At 47.0% G+C, this 25,163-nt stretch overlaps 1 protein-coding gene across 3 annotated transcripts in view; it reads left to right on the top strand.

Moving 5' to 3' along the window:
* The first annotated feature begins 4,227 nt into the window (after positions 1 to 4,227).
* C10H12orf76 (chromosome 10 C12orf76 homolog) overlaps positions 4,228 to 25,163 on the top strand; it is a 24,311-nt gene continuing 3,375 nt past the window's right edge. Inside the window, exons 1-3 of one of the 3 annotated variants that reach the window (XR_002729618.1) lie at positions 4,228 to 4,390; positions 13,448 to 13,553; positions 24,454 to 24,528. Coding sequence is in view for 2 of the 3 variants with exons in the window: in XM_023202092.1 (XP_023057860.1) it covers positions 4,376 to 4,390; positions 11,590 to 11,765; positions 13,448 to 13,555 (299 nt within the window). In the remaining variant the exon portion in view is untranslated. Of the gene's footprint in view, positions 4,391 to 11,589; positions 11,766 to 13,447; positions 13,556 to 21,860; positions 22,139 to 24,453; positions 24,529 to 25,163 lie in introns of those variants that run through there. The other 2 variants (XM_023202092.1, XM_023202154.1) reach the window with 2 other exon arrangements.

The following is a 25,163-nucleotide window of genomic DNA, read 5'->3' as shown; positions in this document are numbered from 1 at the left end:
TTCCTTCCTTTCCTTCCTTTCCTTTCCTTCCTTTCCTTCCTTTCCTTTCCTTCCTTTCCTTCCTTTCCTTCCTTTTCTTTCTTCCTTCCTTCCTTCCTTCCTTCCTTCCTTCCTTCCTTCCTTCCTTCCTTCCTTCCTTCCTTCCTTTCGAGATGGAGTCTTACTCTGTCACCTAGGCTGGAGTGCAGTGGCATGATCTCGGCTCACTGCAACTTCTGCTTCCCAGGTTCAAGCAGTCCTCCCACCTCAACCTCCTGAGTAGCTGGAACCACCATGCCCAGCTAATTTTTTGTATTTTTGGTAGAGACAGGGTTTCACCATGTTGTTCAGGCTGGTCTTGAACTCCTGAGCTCAAGCGATCCATCCATCTTGGCCTCCCAAAGTGCTGGGATTACAGGTGTGAACCACATGCCCAGCCTACAATTTTTTAAAAGCAGATTATTGTATATATAAAAACATTACTATGAGAACACCTTATAATGATGAGTATTTTTCTTTCACATGATGAAATCATAACTTACATGTATTTAACTCCCTCAAATTCAGTTTTACATGTTCCATGGGGACATGGAGAGAGAGAATAATATAACCAGTACAATGATTCAGCAACTGGGTTTCCTGGAGTAAGTGTGAGTTGGGATACTTGCATCTGGGGTTCCCTCCATCAATCTCTGTTCTCATGTGCTTCTCACAGAGTGAGCATCTTGCTGCTCTATCTTTAAATCTAGGTACAGATTTTTCAGCCACATGACCCCTAAAATAAGCCAATTCCTCCACCTTCATCTGGAGCAAAACTGTAGAAACAGCAACTTGTTCTGGAGCTGGAAATTGGCTCCAGTGGACCCACTGGGAAGAAGGAGTTTTTTGCTATGCTTTGTGGACAATTTAAGGGTTTAAAAGGCAATTTTGATAAGCCATGTTTTTTGTTTGTTTGTTGTGAGATGGAGTCTCGCTCTGTCGCCCAGGCTGGAGTGCAGTGGCGTGATCTTGGCTCACTGCAAGCTCCACCTCCAGGGTTCACACCATTCTCCTGCCTCAGCTTCTCGAGTAGCTGGGACTACAGGCGCCCGCCACCATGCCCGGCTAATTTTTTGTAATTTTAGTGAGACAGGGTTTCACCATGTTAGCCAGGATGATCACGATCTCCTGACCTCGTGATCTGCCTGCCTTGGCCTCCCAAAATGCTGGGATTACAGGCGTGAGCCACCACACCTGGTGATGAGCCATGATTTTTATTTGAAGTGCCATCTTTAGAAGATAACCTCCATGTAAAACGTTTGTCCACAGTTTATATTTTAAAATATAAAATTGAAGAAAAAACTATTGCCAGCTTTGCTTTTTCCTCTTTGTTAATGGACTATCTATTAACATCTCACCAAATGGAGTCTCACGTACACAGCTTGGGAAATACTGCCTTAAGATGCAGTGTGAAGCCTTAAGTTTATGTAACCATGACTTAGCCATCTGTGTAACGGGTATTCCCATGGGGCGTAGGGATTGGGGGAAGGAGTTTGCACCAAGTAGGTCTGGTGTGGACCATAGGTGGCAATCCAGACAGGCTAGAGCAATGTTCAGGATACAGCAGCAAGTGACAGGTTCTGGCCAGCTGTTCCTACGGGGGCTGGAAGGACGAAGAGCCAGGATAAGGAGACAGGGCCTCCATTACTGAAACTGGGATTGAAATCGGGGACTGGTTGTGGGGGAAATTAAACAAGAAGCTGTCCAGCTTCTTCTGTTCTCACAACCAAGTTCAGATCTGGAGTCAGAGGCAGGGATGCAGCTACAAGAGGAGTTTGTGTTGCAGGTTTATGTAGATAGGATGCTAAGCAGGTCTGTGTTAGCCAGGATTGTTTGGGCAGTAAGTGACAGAAATCCAACTTACGTTAACCACAAAGCCTCAAAGGGGAATGTATTGAATCATGTAACTGGGCAGTTGAAGAGATGGTGCTGCCCTCGGACATGGATGAAGATAAGCGTTCAAATTATGTCATCATGGAGGATCTCTCTCCCTACATCTTGGTTCCATTTGCTTCTATTTGTCTTCCTTCTTTTTTTTTTTTTTGAGGTGGAGTTTCCTTCTTGTTGCCTAGGCTGGAGTGTAATGGTACTATCTTGGCTCACCACAACCTCCACCTCCTGGGTTCAAGCGATTCTCCTGCCTCAGCCTCCTGAGTAGCTGGCATGCGCCACCACGCCCAGCTAATTTTTTGTATTTTTAGTAGAGACGGGCTTTAACCATATTGGTCAGGCTGGTCTCAAACTCCTGACCTCAGGTATCTGCCCACCTTAGCCTCCCAAAGTGCTGGGATTACAGTCATGAGCCACCGCGCCCGGCCTTTGGCTTCCTTCTTGAACAATTCTCTATGTAGCAAGAAATCCTCACATTCTCTTCTTCTCAGCAACCTCAGAGGAGCAAACAAGTCTTTCCTGATGCTCTGTTAGGAAAGTCCGGGGAGAGACTGATCGGTCAGGTGTGAATTACATATCCATCCCTGAACCAATCACCGCCTGGGCCATGGTGTCATCCCATTGGCCACTCTAGATCATGTGCTGACTCCTGTAGCAGGAAATAGGGAGAAGATGACAGAGCCAGTGGGGTGCAGTGGCTCATGCCTGTAATCCCAATACTTTGAGAGGCCAAGGTGGGTGGATCACCTGAGGTCTCGAGTTCGAGAAGATGACGGAGCAGTGTGAGTCCTACTGAACCACATCCAGTGGATTTTCCTTAGGAAGGAAGATCCTATTACCAGACAAAAAGGGAAAAGGAAGTGGGAAGAGTAGGCAGACAAAATACAGTGATCTGTTACAAAGTCTTCCCAAAAGCCAGAAATTCCAGGGATTTCTGAAGTCTACTTCTCTAGTGCTGGCTTGTTTGGGCTGTGGAGACTCTGCCTAGGTAATTGCTGAGCTCCTATTCTTATCTCGGTTCCTTCCTCAGTCCCACCAGAAGCCCTGCTCATTTGGGATGTGCGACTTGGCCCACGGAGGCTGCCAACTCACCTTGGTACTTAACTACTATTTGGTTTCTGTGACACCAAGCTATTGCTTAAACAAAGCCACTTACAATGGCACCACCTAGGAGAATTATTTAGATTTTATTCCGAGTGAGTTGAGAAGCCACGGGAAGATTGTAAGCAAAGGCATAAAAGATGGTTACATTCTGTTGGGAAGATTTCCCTCTTCCCTGGAGATCAGTCCTCACAGAAGCTTTTCCAATGGCCACAGACTAGGGAAGGTTGAGAGAGGGACAGGAGAACAAACTCCACTCAGAGCTGCTGCTTCTCCTCTGCCCAGTTAGCCTCCACTGGGGCCAACAGTGAGCCGGTGCTGTCATTCGTGGTCCCAGGCTGGCTGTCACCATGGAGATGGTTCTGCTCTACTAGTTCCTGGCTATTAAAAGGGAACTCCCGTCTGGACACCTGTTTCCCAGTGTGTGGCCGCACACCTGTAGGTCTGAATAGAAGTGAACCCAGCATGGAGGTCAGGGAGGCACCAGACCACCAGACACCAGGAGGAGCAAATCCAACTCAAGCGTGGCCCCTCTGTCCCTGATTTTTTTTTTTTTTTTTTTTAAGATAGAATTTTGCTCTTGTTGCCCAGGCTGAAGTGAAATGGCATGATCTCGCCTCACCACAACCTCTGCCTCCCAGATTCAAGTGATTCTCTTGTTTCAGCCTCCCGAGTAGCTGGGATTACAGGCATGTGCCACCACGCCCTGTTAATTTTGTATTTTTGGTAGAGACGGGGTTTCTCCATGTTGGTCAGGCTGGTCTCAAACTCCTGACCTCAGGTGATCTGCCCGCCTTGTGGTGATCTGGCCTCCCAAAGTGCTGGGATTACAGGCGTGAGCCACCGTGCCCTGCTTTTTTTTTTTTTTTTTTTCAGATGGGGTCTTGCTCTGTCACCTAGGCTGGAGTGCAGTGGCGTGATCTTGGCTCACTGCAACCTCTGCCTCCTGGATTCGCATGACTCTGCCTCAGCCTCCTGAGCAGCTAGGACTAAAGGCATGTGCCACCACCCCAGGCTAATTTTTGTAATTTTAGTAGAGATAGGGTTTTGCCATGTTGGCCAGGCTGGTCTTGAACTCCTGGCCTCAAGTGATCCGCCTGCCTCGGCCTCCCAAAGTGTAAGCTACTGTGGCCGGCCTGCTCTGACCATCTTCAGGGAAATAGAAACATGAGGTCTGCCACATTCTCATCCCACCCTTGATACCTAGGTGATGTGAGAGCTTGAGGGGGAGGTCAGAAGGTCAGAGATGACCCAGTTCAGGAGGTGACCCCATAGGAGGAGAAGAATCCAGCCACATGATACACAGGACCAAGAGAACAGTAAATGCAAAGATCTGGAAGCACAAAAGAGGAACAGCAAGGACAGCATGTTCCAGAACCTGGTAAGAAAGGAGGGTGGGGCCAGAGCAGAGGGCAGGACAGGGGAAGAGTTGGAATTTGATTTTTTCGGTACCATGGGAAGCCACTGAAAAGTATTATGCAGAGAAGTGAAACCATCTGACTCATGTTTCTAGAAGCTCTCATGGACCATTGTGCAGAGCACTCATAGACCATTGTGCAGAGCATAGAGTGTGGTGGGACCAGAATAATGGTGAGGGACCAATGAGAAGGCTGCTGGAGTCACCAGATGCAAGGCGATGGAGACTTGGGCTGGAATGGGATGGTGGAGCCTATGTGGACAAAGCTGGGATGTGTTTTGAGGCAGAACTGATGGATTTGCTAGGAGGCGAAGGCTGGCTCTGGATTCCTAAGGGATTGATAATGCCTTTTACCGACTTGAGGAAGACCAAGGAGAGGTTCGAGGACTACCACAGCACTGGTAAGGAGGTTAGGCAAAGGTTGAGGCTGCTGTGAGCTGTGGTCATGCCGCCATTACACCCTAGCCTGGGTGACAGACTGAGATCCTGTCTTAAAATACTTTAAAAAAAAAAAAAAAATATATATATATATATATATGTATGTGTGTGTGTGTGTATGTGTGTGTGTATATATATACATATATATGTATGTATATATATACACATATATATATGTGTATGTATACACACACACATACATATATGTATGTGTGTGTGTGTGTGTGTGTATATATGTTGCCTGGACACGGTGGCTCACTCCAGTAATCCCAGCACTTTGAGAGACCAAGGCAGGCAGATCACCTGAGGTCAGGAGTTCGAGACCAGCCTGGTCAATATCACAAAACCGTGTCTCTACTAAAAATACAAAAATTAGCTGGGAGTGGTGGCAGGCACCTGTAATCCCAGCTGCTCTGGAGGCTGAAGCACAAGAATTGCTTGAATCCAGGAGGCGGAGGTTGCAGCAAGCCGAGATTGCACCACTGCACTCCAGCCTGGGTGATACAGCGAGACTTAGTCTCAAAAAAAAAAAAAAGTATATATACACATATATGTATACATACATACATATATATAATAAAATAATAAATAAATAAAGGATCTCAGGCAATAAATTAAAACACCTGCCTACTACCATCCATCTTCATCCCTTTGTTCATATCTAACATCAAAACACCCAAATAGCTGGAAGCACATCATCTCAAAAGACAAGCATGTTTTTTTTTGTTTTTGTTTTTATTTTTTGAGACAGAGTCTCGCTCTGTCACCCAGGCTGGAGTGCAGTGGCCAGATCTCAGCTTACTGCAAGCTCCGCCTCCTGGGTTTATGCCATTCTCCTGCCTCAGCCTCCCGAGTAGCTGGGACTACAGGCGCCCACCACCTCGCCTGGCTAGTTTTTTTGTATTTTTTTTAGTAGAGACGGGTTTTCACCGTGTTAGCCAGGATGGTCTTGATCTCCTGACCTCGTGATCCGCCCGTCTCGGCCTCCCAAAGTGCTGGGATTACAGGCTTGAGCCACCGCGCCCGGCCAGCATGGTTTTTTCAAATGAATGGCTGTAGCCTTATGAAAAGCTGCCTTGCTATCTGGTTTTCTTGTTTTGAGGGGCAAGGATGGAGGCTTCTCTCCTGCACCCACAGGCCACTGGGGATACCACCCCAGCCCAGCCTCCCACCCTGCACTGGAGCCTCTCAGCCCTCCTGCATGGGTAGCACAGTGTTGAGAAGAGGAAGGAGCAGTTTGTCTGGCTTCTTCACAGGCCGGCAACTGGCTTGTACAGTGGCCGAGAAGGCGAGGCCAAGGTGGGGCTGGGGAAGCTAGCAGGGGCGAGATCATGGAGCACCTTGAGCTGCATCTGGGGGGCACTGAGAAAGCATGGAGAGCTGTCCTCCCAACCCCCAGCATCTTAGTAGAAAATATTGAAACATACAGAAAACGTGAAGAGTTTTATGCTATTTTCATTTTAGAGACATTATTTTGCTTGAAATATAAGAGCTACTGAGTGTTGCTGAGGTCTTAGCATGTGCTGGGTTCCATTCTTAGCATGTAACATGTGTTGGCCTATTTGATCCTCCTACATATAATCCTATAGTATTGGTTGTTGGAATGGTCGATCATGACCTGAACGGCCACAACATGTTTGGGGAACTATCTGTGTTATGAATTCCACTCCCTAATACATGTCACAACTGAATGTCCCAGGTTCCCTTGCGGCTAGGACACAGCATGAGACCCAGGCTTTCCAAACATATGCCCCAGGCAGTACTTCCATACACAAGGAATAACATGGGATGCTGGGTATGAGCAGAATTCAAATTCAGGAATAGAGGGAAGCGTTGCCCTTTGACCCATACAATAGGGGATCCCTTTCCCTGGACCCCATGCCTTAGAGGGCCCCACTCTGTTCCTCTACAGACTGCTAGCCCCCTATGGAATGAGGGTTGTCTGAGGCTGTATGAGTTTCTATTTGTTACACAGCAGTGGAGTTTCTATTAGTCCCACAGGCCTAAATCAAGGCATCAGTGGGCCAAGTTCTCGTCTGGAGACTCTGGGGAAAATTGACTTCCAAGCTCTTTTTTTTTTTTTTTTTTTTTTTTTTGGAGACAGAGTCTCACTGTGTTGCCCAGGCTGCAGTGGCATGATCTTGGCGCACAGCAACCTCTGCCTCCTGGGTTCAAGCAATTCTCCTGTCTCAGCCTCCCAAGTAGCTGGGATTATAGGCACCTGTCATCATGCCCGGCTAATACTTGGGAGCCTGAGGCTGGAGAATCGCTTGAACCTGGGAGGCGGATATTGCAGTGAACTGAGATCACACCATTGCACTCCAGCTTGGGCAACAAGAGCAAAACTCGGTCTAAATAAATAAATAAATCCCCCGCCAGGCATGGTGGCTCATACCTATAATCCCAGCACTTTGGGAGGCCAAGACAGGTGGACCACTTGAGGTCCAGAGTTTGAGACCAGCCTGACCAACATGGTGAAACCCCATCTCTACTAAAAAAAAAGAAAAAATACAAAATTTAGCCAGGCGTACTGGTAGGCACCTCTAATCCCAGCTACTCGGAGGCTGAGGCAGGAAAGTCGCTTGAGCCCGGGAGGCAGAAGTTGCCGAGATTGTGCCACTACACTCCACCCTGGGTGATGAGAGCAAAACTTCGTCTCAAAACAATAAAAAATAAATAAAAATATTGAGACAATTAAAAAAATTTAAAAAGGGGGGTGCTGGGTGCAGTGGCTCATGCCTGTAACCCCAGCACTTTGGGAGGCTGAGGCAGCTGGATCACTTGAGGTCAGGAGTTCAAGACCAGCCTGGCCAACATGGTGAAACCCTGTCTCTACTAAAAATACAAAAATTAGCCGGGCGTGGTGGTGAGTGCATGTAATCCCAGCTACTCGGGCGCCTGAGGCAGAAGAATCACTTGAACCTGGGAGGCGGAGGTTGCAGTGAGCTGAGATCATACCGCTCCACTCCAGCCTGGGCAGCACAGTGAGACTCTGTCTCAAAAACAAAAAATCTCTTTATTCAGCCAGCTGCAGGGGTTCACCCCTGTAATCTCAGCACTTTGGGAGGCTAAGATGGGAGGACTGCTTGAACCCAGGAGTTTGAGACCAATTGAGACCAGCTGAGCAACAAAGTGAGATTCCAACTCTAAAAAATAAAAAAAAAAAAAAAAAATTGGCATGGTGGTACAGGCCTGTAGTTCCAACTACTGGGGAGACTGAGGTTGGAGGATCACTTGATCCTGGGAGGTTGAGGCTGCAGTGAGCCATGTTTGTGCCACTGAACTCCAGCCTAGGCAACAGAGTGAGACCCTATCTCAAAAAAAAATCTCTTTTTTTCTATATTTTTTCTCAACTTTATTGAGGTATAACTTACATGTCATAAAACCACCCATTTTAAATACACATTTCAATGACTTTTAGTAAATTTACCAAGTTGTGCAACCATCACCACGATCCAGTTTTAGAACATTTCATCAGCCCAGTAAGAGCCCTCATACCCATCAACAGTCACTCCGCACTCCCGCTCTCTCCCCATGGTTGCTCAACCCAGGCAACCATGAATCTACTCTATGCCTCTGTAGATTTGTCTTTCCTGGATAATCTTTCTTCTTGAACTCAGCAGAGTAAATTCTGTTGTTTAAAACTAGAAACCCTGTCCAATAGAATACTAATATCCTCTTTTTTGGGAGACGGAGTCTCACTCAATCACCCAGGTTGGAGTGGATGTGGCATGATCTCGGCTCACTGCAACCTCTGCTTCCTGGGTTCAAACAATTCTCCTACCTCAGCTTCCTAAGTAGCTGGGATTACAGGCGTGCGTGACCACGCCCAGCTAAATTTTGTAGTTTTAGTAGAGATGGGGTCTTACCACGTTGGCGAAACCGGTCTCAAACTCCTGACTTCAAATGATCCACCCACCTCGGCCTCCCAAAGTGCTGGGATTACAGGCATGAGCCACCACGCCCGGCCCTAATATACTCTTATTACAGAAGAAGAAACAATGACTCAGAAAGGTTAAGTCACTTGTCCAAGATCTTATAGTAAGTGGTAGAGCTGAGATTGAACCTAAGCATCTCACACCATAGTCCATGCTCTCATTAAAGTATGCAGTGTAGGCCAGGAGTGATGGTTCACACATATAATCCCAGCACTTTGGGAGGCTGAGGCGGGTGGATCATGAGGTCAGGAGTTCAAGACCAGCCTGGCCAAGATAGTGAAACCACGTCTCTACTAAAAGCTACAAAAATTAGCTAAGCATGGTGGCAGGTGCCTGTAATCCCAGCTACTTGGGAGGCTGAGGCAGGAGAATCACTTGAACCCGGGCAGCAGAGGTTATGGTGAACTGAGATCTTGCCACTGCACTCCAGCCTGGGTGACAGAGTAAGACTCCGTTTCAAAAAAAAAAAGTATGCAGTGTGCAGTATAGAGAGTGGAGGGGACAGGGCGAGACTGGAAGAAAGGAGACCATTTAGGAGACTATTGGGTTGTCCAGATAGGAAAGCTGATGGTGACCTGGACTGAGGAGGTAATAAAGGCAGAGGAGAGAAGTAGATGACTTTGAGCAATATTACAAAGGTAAAACAGTAGGATTTGGCAACTGAATGGGCGAGGGGGAAAGAGAGAGAATGAGTCAAGGAGTGTGCCATGTTTCTGGCTTGGACAACTGATGGATGCTGGAATAACTTGCTGGGATAGGAAATGCAGGAGAAAGGGCCAATTTGGGGTGGAAGATGAGGTCAGAACTGAAGGCATTGAGTTTGAGGTGTCTATGGAACATGCATATGTAGATGTTGAATAGGTGGTTGGATATATGAATCTGGAGCTGAAATGCAGGTTTCTTTTTTGTTGAGACAGATTCTCACTCTGTTGCCAGGCTGTAGTCCAGTCATGCGATCTCGGCTCACTGCAGCCTCTGCCTCCCAGGCTCAAGTGATTCTCCTGCCTCAGCCTCCCCAGTAGCTGGGATTACAGGCGCCCACCACCACACCCAGCTAATTTTTGTAATTTTAGTAGAGATGGGATTTCACCATGTTGGGCAGGCTGGTCTCGAACTCCTGGCCTCAGGTGATCCTCCCACCTCAGCCTCTCATATGCTGGGATTTCAGGCATGAACCACTGTGCCCGGCCTGAGATGTAGGTTTCTATATCACCAGCATATAAATGTGAACTAGAACCATGGAAGAAGCTGTAACTCACCAGCAAGATAAGAAGTGGATGAGAAAGCAAGAGGGCCGAGAACTGAACCCAGAGAAGTGCTAACCTTTAAAGGGTGGGAGTGCCGAACCCAAAGGATTCTGAGAAGGCGTAGCCACAGAGATCCAATGAAAGTCAGGCAAAGGCGGATTCCTGCAAGCTCAGGGAAGGAGGTGAGGGAGGTGGGGCATGGTCACAGTGTCAACTGGTGCTGAGAGTTCCAGGAAGATCAGGTCTGAGGTGTGTCTATTGGATTTAGTGACAATGACGTTGTTGTTTACTTGGCTTTAGAGAAGGGATGGGGGTGGGAGCCAGACTGGGGTGGGCGGAGGAGTGAATGGAGATGCAGAAATGGATATGATGACTCACTCTTTCAGGGGACTTGGCTATAAAGAAGAGAGACATGGAGTGCTGGTAGGAGAATGTGGGATTGAAGAGGGGTATTTTGGAGACAGAGTTTCACTCTTGTTGCCCAGGCTGGAGTGTAATGGGGTGATCTCGGCTCACCGCAACCTCCGCCTCTGGGGTTTAAGCGATTCTCCTGCCTCAGCCTTCCAAGTAGCTGGCAATACAGGCATGCGCCACCATGCCTGGCTAATTTTGTATTTTTAGTAGAGAAATGATGTTTAAGTGCAGATGGAAAGGGGACAGGAGAGAAAGGGAAGTTGATGTGGTAAATGAAAATGATCTTCATCATCTTCCTCACCATCACCAGCAGCAACCACAAGGAAAGCGTGTTCTGCTCTGGGACTGCCCTGTTACTTTTCTTCCTGAGAAAATGAGCCAAAATCTATCCCCCTGTAACTTTCACCTTTGGTTAAAGTTTTGCCTTGTGTCCCTCTTCAAATGGCTGTACACTGCTACTATGTCTCTCCTCTTCTTCAAACTCACAGCCACCATCCTACAGGCCATGTGCTCCCAGCCTGGTGACCAGACCCTCACCTGTCTCAGCCAAGTTCACACGACTACCCTCTTGTTTGTCAAGCTCTGCTTAAGACGTGGTGTGCACACTCTTTCTTTGGTGATGGAAGCATGAAATGGTTCAAGCATTTATGATTTGGGAAAATGAACTCAGAAAGAAAATATGCACACCCTTTGACCCAGAAGTCCTACAGACTTAATGCCTTAGGTGTGAGAAGAAGCTTGTGCAGGGATTCCTGGCAACATGAATGTGGGGTGGACACACAGTGAGCACGGTTGTTAGGAGCACAGCCTGAGTTCATTCTCCCTGAGATCAGGAACAGGACCAGGACGCCCGCTTTCACCGCTGCTGTTCAACATGGTACTGGAAGTTCTAGCCAGAGCAATTAGGCAAGAAAAGCAATAAAAGGCATCCAGATGGCAAAGAATGAAGTCAAACTATCTTTAGTCACAGATGGCACAATCCCATATATGGAGAATCCCGAAAAATTCACAAGAAAACTATTGGATAGAGCTTATTACTAATTCAGTAAAGTTGCAAGGAACAAGATCAACACACAAAAATTGTGTGTGTGTGTGTGTGTGTGTGTGTGTGTGTTTTTTACACCAGCAAGGAACATTTGAAAAGGAAACTGGAAAAATAATTCCATTTACCATAGCATTTAAGAGAGCTGAGCCTGTGGAGCCAGATGGCTGCGTTCAGAGCTGGTGCTGCCGTTTACCACGTAGCCTTGGACAAGCTTCTTGCTTCATTCATGCCACAGTTTGTTCAGCTATTAGGTGGAGGTAATACTAGCACCTTCCTTATAGAGTTGGTTTTTGTTTTCTTTTTTTTGGTGGGGGAGAGTAAGGATTGCAAATATTAATATATGTCAGCAAAATAGACTTAGAAGAGTGGTTGGCACATGGTAAGGACTATATTAGGGTTACCAAAAATGTTTATAATTGGGAAAATAGAACAAAAGTTCCAGTTAAATATCTATCCCAGAGACTGGCTGGCAAATTATCACAATGTACCACTCAGCTTGAGCCATATGGAACTGCCTGTATTCTATAGCTATGGCCTACAAAATGGGCAGTTCTTTCTTTCTTTCTTTCTTTTTTTTTGGAGACAGAGACTCACTCTGTTGCCCACGCTAAAGTGCAGTGCAATGGCATGATCTCAGCTCACTGCACCTTCCGCCTTCTAGGTTCAAGTGATTATGCTGCCTCAGCCTCCCAAGTAACTGGGATTACAGGCATGCACCACCATGACTGGATAATTTTTGCATTTTTAGTAGAGATGGGGTTTCCGCCATGTTGGCCAGCCTGGTCTTGAACTCCTGGCCTCAAGTCATCTGCCTGCCTTGGCGTCCCAAAGTGCTAGGATTACAGGCGTGAGACACCATGACCTGCCAAAATGGGCAGTTTCATATATTCAATCACTAGGATACTCTTTAGCTACTGAAAATGATTGTGTATCATAGATCTGTCTTTATCACAGATATATATTTACTGTCATAGAAAGAATTCATAATATATTATTGAGTAAAAAGAGCAAGTTACAAAACAGCCTGCAGCCTGGAGTGTGGCCACGTTTGTAACATCAGTATATCTATTTGTGTGTCTAGGTGTGGACATAGAGAGATATCTAGAAGACACTCAAAAGTTTCAACAGTGATTGCCTGAGTGATTTGTGCTGGGATCTTTTTTTTTTTTTCCTTTGTGACAGAGTCTCGCTCTGTCACCCAGGCTGGAGTTCGCAATGGCATGATCTTGGCTCACTGCAATCCCCGTCTCATGGGTTCACATGATTCTCCCACCTCAACCTCCCGAGTAGCTGGGATTATAGGCGCCCACCACTGCGCCTGGTTAATTTTTGTATTTTTAGTAAAGACAGGGTTTTGCCATGTTGGGCAGGCTGGCCTCAAACTCCTGACCTCAAGTGATCCACCTGCCTTGGTCTCCCAAAGTGCTGGAATTACAGGCATGAGTCACTGTGCCCAGCTGGGATCTTAATTTATACTTTTTCTTTTTAGCCCTTGATTTTTACCCTGTTAGACTGACTTTAGGAATCTAACCCCCAAAAGTGCAAAAGAATACATTAGTGTTGAAGCCACTAAGTTAGTGGTAATTTGTTACAGAAACTAATATACTCGGGTTTTAACTTGCCTTGGGGGTGCTGGCTCTCCCCCATTTTCTTCTCAGAGCATCTCTTGGGTCCTCAACCCTTGCTGAGCCCCCACTATGGCCTAGTGGACCAGGGATGGACTTGATTAGATTCTCCTCTTGGGATTTTAAATAAGAGAATCAGAGGCTGTATGCTCAGCTTCACCATGCTGCACTGCAGGCACCATGCCTGGGCCACTGTTCTTTAGGGGTCCATGAAGATGTCTGTTGGCCCTGGGTTAGTCATGAGCTAAGGGATGTGAGGGCAGTTCACTTTGAAGGCTCAGCCCTTTGGTGTTACCTTTGCTCTGGAACCTCAGGAGCTGTAAGGGGCAGAGGAACTTTGCTGAAAGGCACATCCTTCCTGCAGAGCTTGAAGAACAATCTAACCATGCTGGCATGGGGCCCATCCCACCTGCGATGCCAGTGTAAGTGTGTGAAAGTCACTCATATTCGGCTGGGTGCGTTGGCTCATGCCTGTAATCCCAGCACTTTGGGAGGCTGAGGTGGGCGGATCACGAGGTCGGGAGATCAAGACCATCCTGGCTAACATGGTGAAACTCCGTCTCTACTAAAAATACAAAAAATTAGCGCCTGTAGTCCCAGCTACTCAGGAGGCTGAAGCAGGAGAATGGCGTGAACCTGGAAGTGGAGCTTGCAGTGAGCTGAGATCATGCCACTGCACTCCAGCCTGGGCGACAGAGCAAGACTCTGTCTCAATAAAAAAAAGAAAAGAAAAGAAAAAAGAAAGTCACTCATATTCAGAGCATGTGGATTGGGACTCTGAAGACCGACTTTATGGTGGACACCTTCATCTCCATTTGGTGAGTCCAGCACAAGCAGCCTGAGAGTTCCATGGGCTCAACCTCACCCTCCATCCTTATTTCCCTGCCACTCCAGGGCTCTTCCTCATCCAGACTTGCCTGTGAGTGCGCCTTGATGGATGTATTAGTCTGTTCTCATGCTGCTAATAAAGGCATATCCAAAACTAGGTCATTTATAAAGAAAAGAGGTTTAATGGACTCACAGTTCCACAGGGCTGGGGAGGCCTCACAATCTTGGTGAAAAGCGAAAGGCACGTCTTACATGGTGGCAGGCAATGAGGGAATGAGAGCCAAGCAAAAGGGGAAACCTCTTATAAAACCATCAGATCTCATAAGACTTAATCACTGTCTCCCACTGGGTCCCTCCTACAACATGTGGGAATTATGGGAGTTACAATTCAACATGAGATTTGGGTTGGGACACAACCAAACCATATCAATGACTTCTCTCCCATTAGCTCTCTTCTACCTCCCAGACTCTTTCCAGCTTTCCTCTTCTTCTTTTTAAGAGACTGGAGTCACTGTGTTGCCCTGGCTGGTCTTGAACTCCTGGGCTCAAGGGATCCTCCCACCTCCACCTAATAAGTAGCTGCGACTATAGGCATGCACCACCACATCCCGGAAATTTACCCATCCTCCCCGACCCATTAAAATCCTCAGCTTCTTCACACCCCTGTTTAGCTCCAGGCACCAGCAGCTTTGCCTTCTATAGAATGCATAAATTTATAGCCTCTTAGAGCAAAAAGGTCAGGGATTAAACCTACCACCTGGAGGGGTGATATGGCTTGCCTTAGTCACAAGCAAGGTCAGGAGAGTATTTCTGGGATGGTCATTAGCACTTTCTTTCCAAAGGGAGGACAGTACAAACTCATTTTCATGATCACAGTATTCCCCTCCTACAGGTAAAGTGTGCAAACTGGCTTTCATTCCCTCTTTTTTTTCTTTGATGCAGCACTGAAACTTTTTTATTTTTTTGAGATGGAGTCTGGCTCTGTTGCCCAGGCTGGAGTGCAGTGGCGCAATCTCAGCTCACTGCAATCTCTACCTCCCAGATTCAAACTATTTTCCTGCCTCAGCCTCCCAAGTGGCTGGGATTACAGGTGCACACCACCACCCCCGACTAATTTTTGTATTTTTAGTAGAGACAGGGTTTTACCATGTTGGCCAGGCTGGTCTTGAACTCCTGACCTCAAGTGATCAGCCCACCTCAGCCTCCTAAAGTGCTGAGATTACAGGAGTGAGCCACTGCGCCTGGCCTAAAAAATTTTAATTCTTAAAATTTACATGTTCATCACGACATAGAGACATGTTTTCTGTTTAGGAGAGGGCCGGATTCCATTAAGGCTGATCTGTCATATGTTGCACATTCTGGAATGAACATGAGAAATCAGAATTGAGCTTCCCAAATGGTAGGTCACAGTGACCCAGAGTTGTTCCAGGAGAACATTGCAACATCCAACATGAGAAAGCGCTGTATGTACCATGTATGTGTTGGGATGCTGGGCTGAAATGTATTATCAAGCATTATCATATTTGTCTATGGAATTCTGAAACCACCTTTGCAAAATTGTGACTGAGACAATGAAAGAGATCTAACTTAACTGACTCCATCTTGCTTCTAACCTCCAAGCTGTCCTTGTTCATTCCTGGGCGTAGGCTGAACTAACTTTGGGAGAAACTTAGTTTATAGTTTAAACAAAGATGGTAACAGCCCTTTCCCAAAGCAGACCTCCTTCTTGCGTGGGGACTGGATTGCCTTTGTAGGACTAACATTAGCCACAAGATTAAAAATTATGGTTTAGGAGTCATGCAACTGGAGGCTACAAGATTCTGACCCTCCCTAAACTGCTCCTAAGATTGATGCCTGAGATATTTTGCAGACCCTGCACTTGATGGATCAGCTCAATAAACTGACTCATCTGATCTTGTGGTCCCCTCCCAGGAACTGACTCAGCACAAGAAGAGAGCTTCGACTCCCTATGATTTAATCTCTGACCAATCAGCACTCCTGGCACACTGGCTTACCCCAACCCACCAAGTTATCCTTAAAAGCTCCGTTCCTGAATGCTAGGGGAGACTGATTTGAGTAATAATAAAACTCGGGTCTCCCGCACAGCTTGCTCTGTGTGAATTCTTCTTCCTCTATTGTAATTCCCCTGTCTTGATGAATTGGCTCTGTCTAGGCAGCAGGCAAGGTGAACCCTTTGGGCAGTTACAATTCTATTTAATACCTCTCTCTCTTCCAGGCATGGTGGCTCACGCCTGTAATCCCAACACTTTGGGAGGCTGAGGTGGGTGGATCACCTGAAGTCAGGAGTTCGAGATCAGCCTGGCCAGCATGGTGAAACCCTGTCTCTACTAAAAATACAAAGTTAGTTGGGTGTGGCAGTGCATGCCTGTAATACCAGCTACTCCTGCTGAGGCAGGAGAATCGCTTGAACCCAGGAGGTGGAGGTTGCAGTGAGCAGAGATAGTGCCACTGCACTCCAGCCTGGGTGACAGAGGGAGACTCTGTCTCAAAAAAAAAAAAAAAAAACCTTCGTCTCGTATATGCTGATTAGGTCTCAAATTTGGATCTCTTACCTCTTACCCCAACATCTTTCTTGACAATCTTTCTTTTTAAATAAATGCTATAGAAATACTAAAATGTATTGTGAATAATATAACACCCACATATCACCATACAATTGAAGAAATAAAGCATTACTAATCCAGTTTTTCTCCCTGCAAACGCATCCTTCTTCTCATTCTCTTTCCTTTCCCTTTATAAACACCCTGCAGCCCGGCACAGTGGCTGCACCTGCAGTCCCACTGTGGGAGGCTGAGACTGGTGGCTCTCTTGAGCCCAGGAGTTTGTGGCCGTAGTGTGTTATGATTGCACCTGTGAAATAGCCACTGCATTCCAGCCTCAGCAACATAGCAAGACTCCATCTCTAAACAAAACCCTGAATTTGACATTCGTCATTTCCTTGTTTTTATATTTCTAAGCACATATATGTCTACATATGTGAAAAATACTTAATTTTTACTTTTTTATTGGGGCAAAATTCATAGAACACAAAATTAACCACTGTAAACATGAACAATTCAGTGGCATTTCAGAGAAGTGTGCAACCACCACCTCTATCTAGTTCCAGATCATTTTCATCACCCCAAAAGGACACCCCATGCCCATTAGTAGTCACTCACCATTTCTCCCTCCCTCTGTCCCCTGCAACCACAAATCTACTGTCTGTCTCTATAGATTTACCTATTCTGGGTATTTCACATAAATGGAGTCATACAATATGTGTGGCCTTTTGTGACTAGCCTCTTTGAGGTAGCAGACATAATGTTTTCAAGGTTCATTGATGTTATAGCAGTATGAGTACTCTGTTCCTTTTTTATGGCTGAATAATATCTCATCTTATTGAATGGATAGACCACATTTTGCCTATGCATTCATCCATACATGAACATTTGGGTTATGTGAATAGTGCTATGCACATTCATGTATAGGTAGTTGTGAGTACATGATGTTGCTTTGGATTTCTCTAAACTTTATATCACACTGCAGCTTGCTTTGCTTGTTCAATGTTAGGTTATTTCCATGTTGATATGCACAGCTCTAGTTAATTCATTTTCACTGCTCCAAAGCATCCCATTTTAAAAATTATTTTATTATTTTTTTGAGATAGAGTCTTGCTCTGTTGCCCAGGCTGGAGTGCAGGGGTGCAATCACAGCTTACCATAGCCTTGACCTCCGGGGCCCAAGCAATCCTCCCACTGTGGCCTCCATCTCTACAGGCATGTGCTACCACACCCAGCTAATTTTTGTATTTTTAGTCAAGACAGGGTTTCTTCCTGTTGTCCAGGCTGCTCTCGAACTCCTGGGCTTGAGCAACTCTCCTGCTTCAGCCTCCCAAAGTGCTGAGATTACAGGCATGAGCCACTGCGCCTGGTCCAAAGCATCCCATTGTATGAATCTAACAATTTATCCATTTATTGTTTGAGAACATATAGGTTATTTCTTGCTTTCCCTCTTACAAGCAATGCTGCAGAAGCATTCTTGTCCATAACTCTGGCACATGTACAAGAGTTTCTCTAGGGCACATAGGTAAGAGTTTCATTGCTGGGTCATGAGGAATGCTCTTCTTCAAATGTACTTGCTATTGTCAAATATGAGCTGTCTTTCAGGAGCCTCCCAGTGGTCCTCAGCCCTGGCTATGCATTAGAATCAGCTGGGAACTTTTTTTTTTTTCCCCCAAGATAGAGTCTTGCTCTGTGACCCAGGTTGGAGTGCAGTGGTGCAATCTCGGCTCACTGCAAACTTCGCTTCCCAGGTTCAAGCAATTCTCCTGCCTCAGCCTCCCGAGTAGCTGGGATTACAGGCGCACACCACCACACCTGGCCAATTTTTGTATTTTTAGTAGAGATGGGGTTTCACCATGTTGGCCAGGCTGGTCTCGAACTTCTGGCCTTGAGTGATCCACCCACGTCGGCCTCCCAAGGTGCTGGGATTACAGGCGTGAGCCACCGTGCCCATTCTCACCTGGGAACTTTTTTTTTTTTTTTTTTTTTTGAGACGTAGTCTAGCTCTGTAACCAGGCTGGAGTGCAGTGGCACGATAGCGGCTTACTGCAACCCCCACCTCCTGGCTTCAAGCAATTCTCCTGCCTCAGCCTCCTGTGTAGCTGGCATGCGCCACCATGCCCAGCTAATTTTTGTATTTTTAGTAGAGATGGGGTTTCACCATGTTGGCTACGATGATCTTGACCTCCTGACCTTGTGATCCACCCACCTCGGCCTCCCAAAGCGCTGGGATTACAGGCATGAGCCACTGAGCCTAGCCATGAACTTTAAAAATATATATAGGTATCTGGATAACTCCCCAGACTCACGAAATCATAGTCTCCAGGGATGGGACTGGGGAGCTGCAATTTTGAAAGCTCCCTGGGTAGTTACACAGCCAATGTGGAGAACAGCTGGGGCTGAGTCTTGGCCCACTCTGTCTCAGCTTCCCAAGGTCAGCTCATAGAGGGACGCCATCATCTTAGACTTGCTAATATCACTCAGCAGCGGGGCAGAGAGAAGGGACTAAATAAATAAACTCTGAATAGAGTAAACAAAGCATTTAAAACAAACCCTTTAGGCTGGACGTGATGGTGCATGCATGCAATCAATCACAGTAACTATCTCCTACAGTTGTGAGGATTAAAGGAGATGATGCATGTAGAACACTTGGCACGTATTAAGTTCCCAATAAAGAGTAGCTCCTGCAGCCTGGTGTGGTGGCTCACACCTGTAACCACAACATTTTGGGAGGCTGAGGTGGAGAATCACTTGAGGCCAGGAGTTCGAGACCAGCCTGCGCAACATAAAGAGACCCCCCCCCCCCCCCGCCCCCCGGGTCTACAAAAAATAACATAAATTAGCTGGGCGTGGTGGTACACACCTGTAGTTCCAGCTACTCAGGAGGCTGAGATGGGAGGATCAACTTGAGCTCAGGAGTTAGAGGTTGTAGTGAGCTATGATTGCACCACTGCACTCCAGCCTGGGCAACAGAGCAAGGCCCTTTCTCTAGAATAAAAAAGAGAGAGAGAGAGTAGCTGCCATTTTCAATGTTATTGATAAAGCAGGTGGGTGTTTCTGAAAATGCACCAGACACAGCCTTAGACTGGAAGGTGCTGATGTGTTACTGAGCCTCCAGACGAAGCTGGTGAACCCACTGGAGTGGGATTTTATGACTGCAGAAACTGTCCTATCTATGAGGGTCCATGTTAGGCAATGTTAAAGAATGGAATTGGGGGCCGGGTGTGGTGGCTCACGCCTGTAATCCCTACACTTTGGAAGGCCAAGGCAGGCGGATCACGAGGTCAGGAGTTCGAGACCAGCATGGCCAACATGGTGAAACTCTGTCTCTACTAAAAATACAAAAATTAGCCGGGTGTGGTGGCATGTGCCTGTAATCCCTGCTACTCAGAAGGCTGAGGCAGGAGAATCAGTTAAACCTGTGAGGCGGAGCGTGCAGTAAGCCGAGATCGCACCACTGTACTCCAACCTGGGTGACAGAGCAAGACTCCATCTCAAAAAAAAAAAAAAAAAAAAGGGATTGGGGGCAGTAGCTTACCTATAGCAAATGCTCAGTGTGTGCCAGATACCGGGCAAAGGAGTTTGCTGACATGTATCATTTTATCCTTACAATTCATGAGGTAGGTATGACTATGCTTTCCATTGTGCAGAGAGGGAAAACGAGTCACACGGAAACAAGTCATGCAGCAGAGCTAGGATTGGAACAGAAGTGGCCTGCAGAGCCTGCCTCCCAGCCCACTGTGCTATGCCTCCCATTGATGCTTTCCTGTGTCTGCCATTTAGCTTTGCTCTGGTGAGTGACAAGCTGTACCAGTGGAAAGAGCCTGCCATCAGTTCTGTGCACAGCAAGGTGAAAAGGATAGCAGAGGTGAAAGAGGAGATCATGGAGAACGGAGTGAAGACGTTGGTGCACGGTGTCTTTAACATGGCAGATTACACCTTCCCTTTGCAGGCAAGCACCTGGTAGTATTACCGGACCCCAACACCCAAAGGTAGCCATTGGGTCAGGTTTCTGCACTATAGTTCCTTCTGTGGTCGCCAGAAATGCGTCACAGGAAAAGGGTCCCGATCCAGACCCCAAGAGAGGGTTCTTGGATCTAGCGCAAGAATGAATTTAGGGCAAGTCCGCAGTGCAAAGTGAAAGCAAGTTTATTAAGAAAGTAAAGGAATAAAAGAATGGCTACTCCATAGGCAGAGCAGCCCTGAGGGCTGTTGGTTGGACATTTTTATGGTTATTTCTTGATGATATGCTAAACAAGTGGTGGATTATTCATGCCTCCCCCTTTTAGACCATATAGTGTAACCTCCTGATGTTGCCATGACATTTGTAAACTGTCATGACACTGATGGGAGTGTAGCAGTGAAGACGACCAGAGGTCACTCTTGTCGCCATTTTGGTTTCTGTGGGTTATAGCCGGCTCCTTTACTGCAACCTGTTTTATCAGCAAGGTCTTTATGACCTGTATTTTGTGCTGACCTCCTGTCTCATCCTGTGACTGAGAATGCCTTAACCATCTGGGAATGCAGCCCAGTAGGTTTCAGCCTCATTTTACCCAGCTCCTGTTTAAGATGGAGTTGCTCTGGTTCACACGTCTCTGACATTTGTATTGCATTTCCATTGTGAGGTAGATGATACTAATCCCACTACAAATCAAGCCTTCAGGAGGTGAGGCAATGTGTGAGGTGGCAAAGCCTCCAGATTCAAAACTATGCTTGGGTCAGATTCCAGCTCTGCCACTTTGTGTGTGCAGTGTTGGGCCAAACACTTAGCTCAGTTCCTTCATGTATTCAGCAAACAGCTACTGAATATAATATGCTACTCTTCTAGTCTCTAGGACGGAGCAGAGAGCAAGAACAAAATCGCTGTGCTCATGGACTTCTCATGGCACGGCGGAGCAGGTCCTCAGAAAATCATCAAATGTACATCACATATATAAGGTAAATGGTGATGAGTCTAAAGTGAATGGGGAGAATGGAAGAGAACGAAGGTAGGGAGAATGTACATTAAGGGAAAAGGAGTGTTGCAATTTCAGAAAAGGATGTCTGGGCAAAGGCTCCCTGAGAAGGTGGCATTTGTACAACAGAAACACAGTATCTATTTTCCGGGCCTGTAATGAAGGTTTAATAAGAAAATGCATGGATTCTTAAAAAAATCTTCAATAGGCCCCAAATGGACCTACAAGACCTCTACCTCAATGGATAAAGGAACGCTAACCATAGCAGAACGGTAATCGCGGCAGAACGTTGGCACAGACGGAAAGTTGATCGGTACGGAAAGTTTGTCCGAGGGAAACGTTAGTTATTGAGGAACGTTAATCCGGAACAAATCTTGGGCAGAAGCGGAACTTAGACCAGGACGCACAGTTACCATGGCAATGAGGCGCGCCCGAAGGGCGGTGGCAGCGACGCAGAGAGACCTGGGAGGAGACAGAGGCAGGGCTTGCGACGGAAGTGGCCTCTCTGCTTCTGCAGGGCAAGGGAAGATGCTGCGTCCGGCGTTACCGTGGCTGTGCTTTGGCCTCTGCAGCCTCCTCGTCGGGGATGCAGAGGCCCCGAGCCCCGTGGATCCGCTGGAGCGGAGCCGGCCGTACGCGGTGCTGCGCGGGCAGAACCTGGGTGAGCGGTCCTGGAGCTGGCGGGCGGCGGGTAGTGCCCGAGCTTTTACCGCTCCGGGTGCTGGAGCCGGGCTTACGGAGCGGACAGGGGATAGAGTGGGGAGATGGGTGAGGGCGTGGGGTGCAGGTGAGGCCTCTCAGGGGGCCCCGAGACTCCCTCTCCAAAAGCCTGAGGCAGAAGGCCTGAGCTTTACCTCTCAGCAAGTGCTCAATATGTGCCAGAACTTTCCCCTCCCAGATTCAAGCAATTCTCCTGCCTCAACCTGCTGAGTAGCTGGGATTATAAGCGCACCCTACTACACTTGGCTAATTTTTGTATTTTTAGTAGAGATGGGGTTTCACTGTGTTGGCCAGGCTGATCTCGAACTCCTGGCCTCGAGTGATCCACCCACCTCGGGTGGATCACCCACAAGACATGGTGTCCAGTAGGCTCTCAATATGTACTAGTTGCCCATGAATGAACTGCAATCCGGAGACCTGAGTCTCAGTCTGGGTCCCCTCCTCGCTGGCTGTGTGGGCTCAGGCTCACAAGGCACATCATTTACCTCACCCCTCTTCTTTCCCAGAGGAGCCAGTATTTATTGCAAAAATGGTAACGGTTTTTGAACATTTCCTACATCCCATGTCTTGTGCTACGCACTTTGTATATGCGAATTCATTTGAGCCTCACAGTAATTTAATGAGAAATGTACGGTTTTCAGCCCTATTTTTTTTTTCTTTTACCATAGAGTATCCTCTGTCACCCAGGCTGGAGTGCAGTGGTGCTAGACTAGAAATTATAAAAACTACTCCTTTGCCATAGATAGTTTGAGAAATGCTGTCCTAGACAGTTCTGTACAATAGGTATTTATTTTTTTTGAGACGGAGTTTCACTCTTGTTGCCCAAGCTGGAGTGCAGTGGCGCGGTCTTGGCTCACTGCAACCTCCGCCTCCCGGGTTCAAGCAATTCTCCTGCCTCCGTCTCTCAGGTAGCTGGGACCACAGGCGTGTGCCACCACGCCCAGGTAATTTTTGTATTTTTAATAGCGATGGGGTTTCACCATGTTGGCCAGGATGGTCTTGATCTCTTGACCTCATGAATTGCCCACTTCGACCTCCCAAAGTGCTGGGATTACAGGCGTGAGCCACCACGCCAGGCCTAAAACATTCTTTTAAGGTTCTGCCTGGGCCTGCCATTCAGACATCTGTCACTGCATGCAAAGTGTAGGGAGAAGTGAAAAGATGGCGAGTGGGAGAATTGATCAGGACCCAAATGCATAGCCACTGTGTACCTAACAACTCATGGTTTTAAGCTCCTTTTTAAATTTTACTTTTATTATTATTTTTTTTGATATGGAGTCTCACTCTGTCACTCAATCTAGAGTGCAGTGGCGTGATCTTGGCTCACTGCAACCTCCACCTCCTAGGTTCAAGTGATTTCTTGCCTCAGTCTCCCAAGTAGCTGGGATTATAGGCACCCACCACTGTGCCCGGCTAATGTTTGTAATTTTAGTACAGACAGGGTTTCTCCATGTTGGCCAGGCTTGTCTCGAAGTCTTGATCTCAAGTGATCTGCCCATCTCAGCCTCCAAAAGTGCTGGCATTACAGGTGTGAGCTACTGCGCCTGGCCTTTTTTATTTTTTAAAGGTAGATTTCCATCCCCCAATTCCAATCTTCTGCATTCCTGCTTTGGGAGTTTAATTTTTTTTTTTGAGATGGAATCTTGCTCTGTCGCCAGGCTGGAGTGCAAGGGCGCGATCTTGGCTCACTGCAACCCCTGACTCCCTGGTTCGGGTGATTCTCCTGCCTCAGCCTCCCGAGTAGCTGGGATTACAGGCGCCCGCCACGATGCCCAGCTAATTTCTGTATATTTAGTAGAGACGGGGTTTCACCATGTTAGCCAGAGTGGTCTCGATCTCCTGATCTCGTGATCCACCCACCTTGGCCTCTCAAAGTGCTGGGATTACAGGCTTGAGCTGCCGCACACGGCTGGGAGTTTTAAATATTTTTTAGAGTGCTTCCAAAATGCGAGATGCAAGAAAATGGTTTATTTAAATGGAATAAGACAAGTGTAAGTCCAATTGTAGTCCAAACCATAGAAACTCAGAATTCAGGACTTTTGGAAATTAGGGCAGGTGTTCAGTTAACAAGGGTTATTTTAAGATGTGACATTTAGTTCACGTAGGTTGTAGATTTTGTTTGACAGAGATCTTAAAATTACTTCTGGCCTTTGAAATTATGACATACTGTCTTTGACACCTTCTCCTTCCTTCTTCCCCCTCACTCATCAAAAAAAGATGACTTTTCTTTTCTTTCTTTTTTTTTTTTTTTTTGAGACTGAGTTTTGCTCTTGTTGCCCAGGCTGGAGTGCAGTGGTGTGATCTCGGCTCACTGCAACATCCACCTCCTGGGTTCAAGAAATTCTCCTGCCTCAGCCTCCCAAGTAGCTGGGATTACAGACATGTGCCACCATGCCAGGCTAATTTTGTATTTTTAGTAGAGACAGGGTTTCTTCATTTCTCTATGTTGGTCAGGCTGGTCTCGAGCTCCTGACCTCAGGTGATCTGCTTGCCTTGGCCTCCCAAAGTGCTGGGATTGCAGGCCTGAGCCACCGCACCTGGCCTGATTTTTCTGTATAGTCGGTTTTAAAATAATAACTGTTTTAAGCGTGGAGGGTATGTTGTTGGGGGGGACTGTCACAGATACTACAGTTACTGATTTGAGTAAAACCAAGGTCAAATCTTGGTTTTTCTTTTCTTTTCTTTTTTTTTTTTGAGACGGAGTCTTGCTGTGTCGCCCAGGCGGGAGTGCAGTGGCCGGATCTCAGCTCACTGCAAGCTCCGCCTCCTGGGTTTATGCCATTCTCCTGCCTCAGCCTCCAGAGTAGCTGGGACTACAGGCGCCCGCCACCTCGCCCAGCTAGTTTTTTGTAATTTTTAGTAGAGATGGGGTTTCACCGTGTTAGCCAGGATGGTCTCCATCTCCTGACCTCGTGATCCGCCCGTCTCAGCCTCCCAAAGTGCTGGGATTACAGGCTTGAGCCACC

Source organism: Piliocolobus tephrosceles, chromosome 10 (genome assembly GCF_002776525.5).
Source record: "Piliocolobus tephrosceles isolate RC106 chromosome 10, ASM277652v3, whole genome shotgun sequence".
Taxonomy (NCBI): domain Eukaryota; kingdom Metazoa; phylum Chordata; class Mammalia; order Primates; family Cercopithecidae; genus Piliocolobus; species Piliocolobus tephrosceles.
The sequence above is the reverse complement of the archived record's forward strand: the minus strand, read 5'-3'. Positions and strand labels throughout refer to the sequence as shown.